At 35.4% G+C, this 13262-nt stretch overlaps 1 protein-coding gene across 1 annotated transcript in view; it reads left to right on the top strand.

The window, feature by feature from the left end:
• The first annotated feature begins 12167 nt into the window (after window positions 1-12167).
• Window positions 12168-13262, top strand: part of TTN1 (ARM repeat superfamily protein) — a 29128-nt gene continuing 28033 nt past the window's right edge. Inside the window, exon 1 of the mRNA XM_028249992.2 lies at window positions 12168-12575. Coding sequence (XP_028105793.2) covers window positions 12228-12575 — 348 coding nt within the window. The 5' untranslated portion in view covers window positions 12168-12227. The remainder of the gene's footprint in view (window positions 12576-13262) is intronic.

Here is a 13262-nt window from a genome sequence, read left to right as displayed (position 1 = left end):
AGAGTATTACTAAATAAAGCATTACATGTAACATCGAATAAAATGCCCTACAGGCTTACATCTTTCCAAGCCAACACTTGGATACAAAAATATGAGTTCTAACTCAATACAAGAAAAGCCCTAGGCTTGAATGTTTACATGTATTAATAATTAAAGACAATTAACTAAAAGTAGTCTTCTCCAATCCAGAAGCCAAACCCTCCCAAGCTAAGTCCTTGGAGGTAATTTATCACCTGAACCTGAAAATGATGTTCCCATAAAGGGTGAGCCACAGCCCAGTAGAAATATACTAAACCATATATAAGCAATGAATAAAGCAATAGCATTCAACAGATGGTTAACCAAGATAATCAATTACTTCATTTTACAGTCTCATGACGCTATTGCCAAAGATACGTTTTTCTTTCCAATTTTATCAACATGGCTCAGAACCTGGCCAAACTTACAACAGTGAATCACATATATCATATTCACATCCTTCCAATATCAACAAACAAATGAGACTCAAGCTCAAATCAAACACTTCATACTTCCAGATTGATACACATTTTAGTGCTGTATCAATAAAACACTTCTATATAAATAAGCATACACAAAAGTGATGCTAATGGAGTCCATCCCCTATCTCCTCCCAAACAAAATCCGGTTTAGAGGTCCATCCCCTATCTTCCCCTAAACCATGGAGTACATCCCCTATCTCCTCCCAAACAAAATCCGGTTTAGAGGTCCATCCCCTATCTTCCCCTAAACCGTGGAGTACATCCCCTATCTCCTCCCACACACAAAACAATGCATGCAAATGCAATGCTCAATCAATACACGTATTTTCTGTATCAATGCCATAGTCAAAATTAATGACTTAACCAATATGATTAGTTTCAGTTATTCCTAATCCACATGCAATGTCTACAACAATCACGACTATCCTCCACCGATAGCCCAAAACAGTTATTTCTAAACTGGAAATAACTATATCAACAATTAAATAGACAAATGATTCCAATTACCCAATTACGCTATTTAATCAATGAATTCCCCAATTCCATGAATTTAACCATCTTTTCCCAATTCCATGAATTACTTATACAAATTAATTCAATAACACAACTAGGGTTTTTCCCAAAATTTACCAAAGTAACCCCCAACATATCAAAATACCAAAACTTAGAACAAAACCTATAAAATGGAGTAGGAAATCCCTACCTTGAAGAAAATAACCCGAATGGAGAAGATAGAGATGAATGCCCAAATTCCAATGTGCTCCAAATCACCAAATGTTCAGATTAGAATGAAGCCCAAGCCGCCCTCTATCTTTCTTACAAAGAACTCAAGATGAATTCACACTAGAAGTAGATGAACACCTAAAGAGAAGATGAGTTTTGAGGGAGAGAAGTCGGACCTAGGGTTTAGAACCAAAAAGAATAAGAAAAGACTGATCAAAACCCGCTGCTGCGTATATAAACTGGACAGGCTCGCTCGAGCGAAGACTTGGTCGCTCGAGCGACCAGACACAGAGAAACTACGCTCGAGCCAAGGAAGCCTTGCTCGAGCCAACAACTCAAAAGCTCGCTCGAGCGAAAGAAAGCTCGATCGAGCGAAGAACTCAAACCCTCAGGTCTGCAACAAGACACACGCTCGAGCAAAGGAACTATAGCTCGAGCGAAGGATGAACTAACTCGCTCGAGCGAAGAAAAGCTCGCTCGAGCCAAGAATGCAAAGCTACAGGTCCATACTGGACGCCATCTCTCGCTCGAGCGACCAAATCCCAGCTCGAGCGAAGAACCAAAACGACATCTCGCTCGAGCGACCAACTCCTCGCTCGAGCGAAAAACCAAAAACCTGGACAACAACACTTGGTTTCTAAACCCAACCAACCTGAAACAAACCCGCCCAACACATCCTATAATTCCAAATGAGACAATAAAGGATAACAACTACAATTATTCAATGCCAGAATCTACGGAACCTAGGTCCGGATACAATAATCAAATGGGAAAAGACCGGGGTCGCTATATATCATGTGTGATCAAGAGGCAAGGCAATGCACACACAATGCCATGCAACCTAAGCATGCAAACAAGCATGCAAACAACTCAAGCATGTGAACAAGCATGCAAACATGCAAGCATGTAATCAACATATCAAATACATGACAAGATGCAAGCTAACAAGGATGCAAAATGCAACTTAAGCATGCAACAACATACAAGGCGAGCATGCAACAACATGCAAAGGATGGACTTACACTAAGAAGGACAGATCTCTAATAGATCCAAAACAGTGGCCAATATGATACAACAAAAGCATGGAATAGATATGCAAACATGTATGCACAAAGGCCTATTATCTAAGGCATAAAAGAGGCAACTCTTAAACACATTTAAAAGAGACTAATATGGACAAATGACAAGCATGCTAAACTCTGAAATCATATTAAGAGTGGTGCCAAACCAATCAAACTACCCAAGTAAAGCATGCAAGGGAGTCCCAAAACTTGAGGCTAGCCGAGGGGTTCAAGCCATGACCATATCAACCAAGCCCCAAAGGGCCAAAAGGACTTAAAATAGTCCCAAGGCAGACCAAAACAAGGTTAGAGCATGCATGGAACAAGGCCAAAACATGCTAAGAAACGGGCCCAAAACAAAGAGTATTCAAAGCTACAAAATGGAGCATTGCTCTACACCTATCACAACCAAACATGGCATGGATTATTCAATGCAAAACAGAATCATATCATGCCAAAATAAGCCCCAAAACCCACTTAGATGGCATCTAAATGGCCTACACATGATGGCATACACGATGGTCCAAACATAGAGCATAAAATAACAACTCTTTAAGGCATCAAAGGAGCATCAAATGTGAGTGAGCGAGCATGCCATATGGACTGAAATGACATGGTAAGTGACTCCAAATCACTGAAATGAGCCCAGTAATGCATGCTAGGGGGTTCGAAACTCAAAGCCTACAAGCTAGATTGCATGGTAGCTATACAAAGCAAGTTATGGATGACCAAGACAACCAAAATCAGACCTCAAGCATACCAAAACATGGATAAAACTTCTTGAAGCTAAGCCAAAATCATGCTAGAAAGACATGTTACAACATGGTGCATGTTAGGCCAAAACATGGGATTACAAGACAAGTGTATGGAGCATACATGGCATGTCTAAACCAACTTAAAACAGTGCTATATCATGGCAAAAAATAACACCTAATACATACTGAAATGGAGCTAAAACAAGCTAGGCAAACATGCTACAACACAAACTATTTATGCAAGCATCAAAGACAACATGGAGAGGGGATGACCCTCTCCCATTTGGGACCTCAAAACCACCTCTCCACCACTGAAAATCCTTTGGATTTCAGTGGAGAGAGGCCATGCAAAGACCAAAACAATGGCCAAAATGGATGGCCCAAAATAAGGCCTAACAAGGCCTTGGAGGGGGGAAACAACCCCAAACCTCAAAGTGACCTTAAACAAAGTTTTAAAACACACAAAATCAGAACTTTTATTAGTTTATAGCTAAGCCTAAAACAATAAGCAAGATAGGTCAAAAGCTTGTGCAAAAATGGGAAATAAAGGGGTAAGTTTCTTACCCTTGAAGAACCTCTTCAAGAACACCACCCCAGCAAATTTCTGAGTTCAAATCAAACCAAGAACCCCAAAATCAGCCTCAAGGGACCTCAGTTCCAAGGTATAGTGTAACACTAGGTGTCTTAGTGCAAAACTAAGAACAAAAACACCTTTTGAGCACAAGATACACACACAAATCAAAAGAGAGAGAGATATAAAGATAGATAGATATAAAACTTCTAACCCTAATCCTCTGAACCTAGAGAAGGGAGGAGGGTCTCCCTCTTTATAGAGGTTCAAATCCTCAAGCTTCCAAGAGAAGCTAAACAAGAGGCAAATCCCTCCATACACGTGTATGGAGAGGGTGTAAAGTGGATGCTAGCTGTCACAGCTGGCATAAAATATCTGCCAAAAGCAGATGGAAAGGGGTCAGCTGGAAAATATGGCCGATTGACCGACAAAAATGGCCGGTCGACCAAAAACAATGCCGACCGACCAAAATATTTGGCCGGTAGCAAGAAAAGAGGGCCGGTGGCCTCAAGCTAAGGCCGGTGAGGTGTGGGGATGGCCAACAAGCCATTCCCTTCCCTCAGAAGCAAAAACACAAGTGTTTGGTGTACAACCAAGTACAAAACAAACAAGTCGAGAGGTCTTGAGGCAAGGCGCGCGACCGAAACCTCCGAGAACTCAAGACGAACACGAACATAGATGATCACCTAGTGTTCAAACGGTGACGTCCAAGTCTTAAGGACGATCAAAAATGGGGTGCCTACAATAATATATGAATTTTAACAAAGGCATATATATAAAGTGCATGTCTAATGCCCATTATAGAATTAATCATCTTACAAGATCATAACATGCCAAATTCCTTCATTCCAATCCATTTTATCTCAATTTCATTCATGTCAATTCATTTCGCTTCAATTCATGAGTCATGTTCATTATTATCCAGACAACCTAGCTGGGACTATAACTCAGTGGTTCTCAAACATATATAATCAATACACAACATTTCAATTTGCCATTTTACGAAAATTCCGTCCATGGAAATCGGCACCCATGTATACATGTGGTTTTCGGGACTTACACCCAAGACACACAGGCTAACTTAATTCAATGAAGTCCATCTTCTTTCTCCTTCTACATATGGAGTCCATCACTTTTCTCCTCCCAAATATCATACATATACAATGCATTATAACATAGTCATATTCAATGACAATCAATAAGAGATTAGTTTCAATTCGCCTAATCTTCATGCAATTTCTATAACAATCATGGCTATCCTCCATCAATAGCCCAAAGACAGATATTTCTAAACAGATATACAATCTTTACAACAGATAAATTATCCAAATTTCCATAGGTGCGAGGTAATACATATCTAACCCCACAATTTATATAAACATCTATTCAATTTCATATTCCAAATACTAATTCCTTATTTGTACAAAATAATTATTCAAGACATTTTAGGGCAAAACCTCTTTTTTTTTCCCAATTTCATCCCAAACGCCAAAATCAATCATTTTGACACAACACAAGCTCATATTTATTCCCATAACCATTTCCAATACACTCATTCGAAAACCCCTCTTTGGATTTTAAATCAAAAACCTTAGGTTTGTTCAAAATCACTTCAAATCCCAACATTTCTTACATATTAACAAATAACTAAGCTAAAACTCATAGAAGAGTGTAGAAAGTCCCTACCTCAAGCTTAGAAGACTAAGGGAGAAGTGGAGAAACTCCAAAGATGTCAAAACCAAGACTTACCGGATCAAAACGTAGCTCGTGAATCACTCTACCCTTTTAACAAAGGCACCAGGGTAGAGAAATCGCTAGATCTAAATCAAAAAATAAAGAGAAGATAGGTTTTAGAGACAGAGGGTCTTAACTTTAGGGTTTGGAGAGAAATAGATCTGGAAAAGTGATGTAAAAAGTCATTCTCGCAAACTGATATACATACAGTCCGTTCGAGTGCAAGAAGTGACGCTCAAGTGTCAGACATAATAAGTTGTTCTGCTCGAACGCAAGAAATGACGCTCGAGCGCCAAGACACAAAACAAAAAGGCATTACCGCTCGAGCTCAAAAAGTGACGCTCAAGCGCAGAATACACACATCCAGTAGTTTTGCAAATAATAGACCAACGCTCGAGCGCAAGAATGGCCGCTTGAACTGAGCCTGCTCGAGCGCGAAAAGGACTGCTCGAGCGTAGAATGCACTCTCCCAGTAATTTTGCAGACTTACAAAAATACTGAGAGTTCACAAAGCCCGCTTGAGCGCAAGAAGTACCGTTCGAGTGGAGAAGCAGAATTCTGGGCAACAAGAGTTTGGAAACTAAGCAACCAACATATCCCAAACGCAATTACAACAATCCCAAAGCCAAATTTAAGGAGATACAAGGGAAGTAAGATGTGAACAACAATATGAAACCATGAAACCCGTGTCTGGGACACAACAAAGGTTGCTTCAAACCGGAATCGCTATAAAATATATGTTGTATGATGTATTTGTTATAAATATTATTTAAATCAAAATTACTGGGCAAGATCTAATTTTACAAAAATATTTTATAACATTTACAATTTACGTTTTGAAAAATACGATTGGTCACTGTTTATCTTTTAACAAATTTGATATTAATTGATTGTATTCTTTTGACAAATATGATATTGATGAGTTGTTTTATTTTGACAAAATTTGATATGCTCACATGGAATGGTTGGTTATTTTTATTAGAGTGTATCTAAAATCTCTACAATAATTGCAAAGATTTTAAAAGGGGTATATATTTATAAATATTATTTAAAGAGATTTTACTATGCAAACAGATATTTTAATAGAGAAGTTACTCTGTAATTAAATATTTTAACCAAAAAGTTACCATGTACTCTTTTTTTTTTAATGAGAAATGGTTGAAAAAATTAAATTACTATTTATTGAAAGTGACTTTTGGCTATATTATTCCACCTTACGCCTACAAAATTTGAAAAGGAAATTTGGTCCATTGCTCCGTGTCAGAGGCGTCGAATTAAGTATGAGGAACATCACTCCTCCAACGGATATATAACAAATATATTTCCTATTATATATAGAAGTATTTTGGTGTGAGAAAAGTAAGAAGTAAAAAAGAAAAAAAAAATCTGTGACATTGAAATATTCTCAAATATTGTATTGTGCTTTATTAAGTTATATTTTTTGTGAGAAAATTTATTAAGAGTTTGAGCAAAATTGTAAAAGGGTTTTCTATTCCTTATTCATATTATTCTTGTAAAAAGATAGAGTTTTGTGAGTAATTTTTTTGGGACAAAATCACTTGGGTTAGGTGTGACTAAACACCGGATTCAAAACTAATTAGGATATTTTTGTGAGTGATTTTTGAGATAAAATTACTTGGTTAGGTGTGACTAGACACCAGATTCTAAACTAGTTGGAGTTATTGGGATTGGTCACTTGTTGTAAAGGTTCATTAGTACCCCTGAAGCTAGTGGTGAAATTAGTATTTGAAAAATAGTGGAGAAATTCCAGAAGAGGACACTTGGGGAGTGGACGTAGACTCGGCATGCCGAACCACTATAAATCGATGTGTTTGATTTCTCTTCCCTTTATTCATTTTATTTCATTACTTTATTTTATATTTTTGAGCATATTTATTGATTTATTTATTACTTGGGTTAATTTTTAATTTGACAATTTATTTAGAAACCTAATTCACCCCCTTTTTGGGTTGCCTAGCTAGGATAACACCAATAATTTGCTAGCTACTTAAAGTCCCTGAGATTTGAAATTTTAAAAAGATAACGACAAAGTTTAACATATATGGTCTAAAATGTCCTCATAAAAGAGTTTGAATTGTCTCTAGTCCTCTATTGGACTGGATCGTCAAATTTGGTCCAGTGGGTTGATTTTTGGGCCTTACTTCAATGGTCCGAATTGTTCACATTTTAGGGTTCATCGAGTACATCATCCCCGCAAAAAATTAACTCGATCGGATAACAAAAACATGTGTTCGGATCAATTTTGTATGCATTGTTTATTTTGTCACCGTCCATTTTTTTTCATACAAAACTAATCCGAAGATATGGTTGCCATAATCTGATCGACTTGATTTTTTGCATGGATGATGTATTCAATGAACCCTAAAATGTAAACAGTTTAGATCATTGAAGTAGTGTCCAACAGTGGGCCTGTTGGGCCCAACAATACCTTTTCAGTCCGATGAAGAACTGGAGAGAAGCCAGTCTCTCTTAAAAACTCTAATCTTTCTCATTGTTTCTTTTATAACGACATTTCTCTCTTCTGTGCCTTTTTACATTGTTTAAGTGATTTTAAAACTTTACAGTTTAATAGCTTTTGGTTTACATATCCATTTTTTGTAAAATTTATATTTTTAGAATCCTATTGACAAGATCTTTCAAACAAGATCATGAGTAATATGAAATTCTGAATAAAAAAATTCATCAAATTTCACTGACTCTGACTCGGTCATCAAAATTTCATTGACCAACTGAGATTTCAATTACTTGTATTTACTTGGTCATCGAAATTTCATTGACCTATCTTAGGTCAATGAGATTTTGTCAATTTTTTTATATAGAATTTTGTATTCATTATGAATCATGTTTTACATATCTTGATGATGAAGCAATTCCAAAAGTACAAATTTTATTAAAAATCAAATATCTAGATTAAATGTTATAAAATTTTGAAATTTTCAAATGAGTTAAAATAGTAATAGGTGTTACCTGAAGCGGTATAATAGGATATTTTTTTCACTATGTAATTTGGAGGACCTATACTAATATAAAAAATTGTATTTTCTTTATCCTTCTAAAAAAATATTAGTAGGGATCTTAAACAAAAAGTCCTTTTTATTTCTTTGTTTATTTTTGGTGTTTGTACAAATTTACAAATCCAATTAATGAAACTTATTAATATGAACATTATTGGTACACAATATTGCTACTTGCGACTACTCTAAAAAAAGACTTGCGGGGCGTGATGTCAAATATCATAAATGACATAAGTGAAACTCTTTAAAATAACCAATTGGTTAGAAGGCCCTTTGTTTTGAGTGATAGATAATGTGATTGGACTAGTAGTGAAGAGGGACTCGTGAGAATCATGTTTGATTGGGAAAATGACCATGGAATTAATAGTTTTATGAGATTATAAATACCCTCTAGTGAGGGGACTAGCAATTTCATGAAAATTGTGGTATTCAAATCAAATCTCATGGAATTGGAGGTGAAATGATTGTTTTATCACTCATATTATAAAGAAATATTTTTTAATATTAGAATATAATACTATAATATACCTTCATACCAAAACAAATATATTAAAATAATATAATACTACCAAATATATATTTTTATAAAATATAATTTTTAATATTAAAATATATCAAAACACTAAGGATATTTATGGAATTTCATATAGTTAATCCCATCATAAAATGATAACAAAAAAGAATTCTTACCAGTCCTGTGGTCATCAAACATACACAAATTTTCTTAATTCCCTCACTCCATTCCACCACACTAATAATCTCATCACTAACAGTTCTCACACTAACAATTTTACCCAACCTAACTCTAGAAACAAACGAGCCCTAGGAGAGATGGTGGAATTCAATTTAGGCAATTGATATCAGAGCCAAGTTGTCATGAATTTGAGTCACGGGTCCATTATAATGAGGGAGGGATTGTTATGAATACTTTGAAAATAAGCTCATAAGGTGCGATGTCAAATACTATAAAAGACATAACTGAAACTCTCCCTAACCAATTGATTTTAAGATCTCAGTATGATGTATTTTTTAGGGGAATTTATTGAAAAATCTTATTTTGCGAACTGTTATACTATTTGGTCCTATGTTTTAAATGGTTGATTGAGGAATCCTTTTTAGGTGGAATGTGCGACTACAAAGTCCTTTTTCAAATGTGGGTGTGGGTTGCTTAGACGGATATAGCCTTAGTATTAGTAGAAAAGTTTGTTTTTTTTTTGGTAATAGGTGATCACACGTTCTGGACAGTGAGGAGTGTATTTCTGTTCACATTCTCTTTCGTTAACGACGTGGGCGAGTAGTCTTTTGCACACGACGTAAAAAGAGACGATTGTTTTGTTGGGAGTTTTTGTTGCTGTTTGTGGATTGTTATATGAACATAAACCCCAGGTTTATGCGTGGAAAAACATGGTTGCAATGGTGGGTTGTTTACAGGGTGGACGTCGACGCCAATTTATGTTCACACACCAACACTTACTCTGTGTGTGTGTTTGTACCTTTTTATCATTAGTGTTTTTTTTTTTTTTAAATGTATTTCTCTTATGTAGATGGATTCCTTTTTCATGCTACTGTATTGTTATCATTCAGTCAATGTCGCATATGAACTGCAACCGCCATATAACTTCGTCAAATTTGTTGATTTTGTTTGAAATGGAGCAATGGTAGAGGGCCCAAATTCTGTGGCTCAAATGGCCAAAACGACGTCGTTTTGAGTACAAAACAACATCAAAATGGCCAAAACGACGTCGTTTTGGCCATTTGAGCCACATTTGAGCCACAGAATTAGGGCCCCCAAACATTTTTCGTTTGAAATGTGTGATAGGTATGGTGTGATATTCCAATGTGACATGTATTAATGTGACACTTCAACGATGGGACACTCAAAAAAAATTAAAAATTCTTTAGTGTACTTTTTCAAATGTGACAACGTGGTATGATATGACACTCTAAAATTTTTACTCATTTTTAGTGTATTTTTTTTCCAAATGTAACAACGTGATAGATATGATGTGACACTTCAAAAAAAAATTCTTTAGTATATTTTTTCAGATATGACAATATGGCGGGTATGTTGTAACGCTCTAAAAAAAATTAAAAACTCCTTAGCGTACTTTTCCTAAACATGACATGTGACACTCCAACGTGGCGGATCTAATTTGATTAAATTAATGCATGTTTTCACATCACATGCGAAAAAACAATTAGTAAAGAATTTACGTCCCACACTGCGCGTGTTAAAAACAACCAAACTTTAAAAAGTTATTAGTGCACTTTTCGAACAACGTGGCACACAAACACCCCACCACCCAATATGTTCTTGTGCGAATCGGGTTGGAATGACCTACTTTACAAATGGGTACAATTGCATGTGTTGGGTCTAAAGGGATAAGGGCAAACGGGTTAACATGGGTTCCATTAAGTGACTTCACACTTTACACAACAACCAATCACACACCCACATCATGACCACACACATATAGCAACTTCGCATACGTTGCAAATTACTAAAAGACTATTAGTCCGCTTTTTCCAACAACGTGAAACGCACGCACCGTTATTCCCATAATTAAATTAACAACTACAGACAATGCTTTGCCCAATGGCAAATTGGTAAACAACCAGCGAGAAGGACTATTCGGTTTACAAGAAAACATTTGGGACCATACGGATTAGAAGACCAAAATATGGGATTTATTGGTCAATTCCTTTATTTTTTTTTTATATATTTTTATATTTCTTAATGTGTATATTAATTTAATTTAATTTTTTTTATAAGCTCAGGCTAATTTATTTTTGTAATTGAATTGACTATAACCGAGCTCAAATTTGTAAATATTGAACGAATCAAGCTTAAGTTTTGATTATTTAAACTCAACTTGAGCTTAACTTGACTCAGTTCATTTACAATATTATTTTTTAACAAAATTTGTTAAAAAATAGGATATAAAGGTAAAATTATTTCTCACCTTTGATTTATAAATTAAGAGAGAATGATGCGAAAGATAATTATTTTATTTTATTTTATTTATTTAATTTTTCATCAAAACTGATGAAATTTGATAAGAAACAAACTAATTTGTTAGATAAACTATGTAATCATAATTATTTCTTTTATTTCTTCATCCATTATAGCATACAAATTGTGAAAATGTAAGTGCTAATTATAATTAACCCTAAGGTTGTATTTTTTCCACATCTCTCATCTTTTTCTTTTCAAATTCTACCAAAATCAATTATCCAAATACGGCTTAACTATGCCAAACAAAAGAAATCTGTTTAGTTATCCCGTTTTCAAAATCAGATTTTGAGTTTTCAATTTTTATATATATTTTTTTTTATTTTGAGTGATTTTTTTATATTTTAGTAATTTTTTTTATTTTTTAGATGCATCTAATTTATTCGTAAAATACTTGTGAATTTTTTAAAAAAATCAATAAATACAAAAAAATACAAAAATTACTGATTTTTTAATATTTTGTAGTTATTGAATTTTTAAAGATTTATTCACAAACAAAAAAAAAAGGGCAAATTACATATACCCCTCGAGGTTTGGCTAAATTACAGATACCCCTGAGGTTTGAGAAATTACGAATTCCCCCTGAATGCTATATTTGCATAAGAAATTAGGGGGTAATTTGTTATGAAATATAAACCTCAGGGGGCAAATTGTTATGAAAATACAAACCTCAGGGAGCGGGATGTAATTTCCGAAATCTCAGGGGTATCTGTAATTTAGCCAAACCTCGAGGGGTATATGTAATTTGCCCAAAAAAAAAATACTAAAAATAATAAAATACCATCTGGTTATTCCTAATGAAGTTGCTCTGTTTCTTGTTGCCAAACACACACGTATGTTGAGAAACATCGAAGTGTGTAGAGGAGCATTTTCACTGAGGATCGAACTATCGGAGGCGGGAAGAGAAAGACGATCTCCACACTCTATCTCTCTCTCTAGATTTTGCTCTCTTTCTCTCTCTAAAATGGCGGCCAAGGAAGAAGAAGCTCCAAAGATTGAAGAATCGAAGATGGCAGTGAATGAAGAAGAAGAAGAAGAAGAAGACGACGAGCACGGTTGCAAAGAGAGGGTTCTGATGAAATACTTCCTTTTGGAATGGAAGCTCGTCAAGTCTCTCCTCGACGACATCGTTTCCAATGGACGAGTCTCAGATCTCTCTTCTGTTTACAGGATCCGATCCATCGTAATCTCTCCCTCTCTGTATCTCCTGTCTGTTCTCTTCTCTTCTCATCCACGTTTTTACAACTATTTTACACCTTAATTGGTCTTTTAATCAAAATGCTACAGTTGCCTGATTGAATGTGCCTTCATATGTATGTTTGTATGTATATGAATTGACTATGCATTTTTGGTTTTGGGTTTGAATTTGTTTTGATTTTGCAATTTATTCTGTTGAAAATCAAGTGCATTTGACAAGCAACACTTGGTGGTGTTGCTAAGAATATTATCTTGAAGCTTGCTTCCTCAGTTTTGGGTTAGAACAAAAACTTCTCGTGTTAGGTGTCAATTATCAATTGCCATCCCCATGTTGACTCCTCAAACACCAACACAAAAGTCATGGCTACACTATATAAATTAATCACATTCAGGTAGGTTACCACATGATAAACACAAGTCTAATTTTGAAAATGATTGACAAGAGCTAGGGGTGAGCATGGTTTGAATTGGTTCGGTTCAGGAGTAAATCAGGACCAAACCATTACTTACGGCTCCATAAAATTTGGAACCAAACCAAACTATGAAAATCTTGAAACCACACCAAACCATGAAAATCTTGAAACCACACCAGACCAACCCACCAAAACATGGTTTGGTTCGGTATGGAGCCATGATTTCTAGAAACCTTTTCATCATTCACAATATGTTCACA

The sequence above is a fragment of the Camellia sinensis genome, chromosome 5, assembly GCF_055761805.1.
Source record: "Camellia sinensis isolate YWXY chromosome 5, ASM5576180v1, whole genome shotgun sequence".
In the NCBI taxonomy this organism is placed as follows: Eukaryota; Viridiplantae; Streptophyta; class Magnoliopsida; order Ericales; family Theaceae; genus Camellia; species Camellia sinensis.
This window is presented reverse-complemented; position numbering and strand designations above follow the sequence as displayed.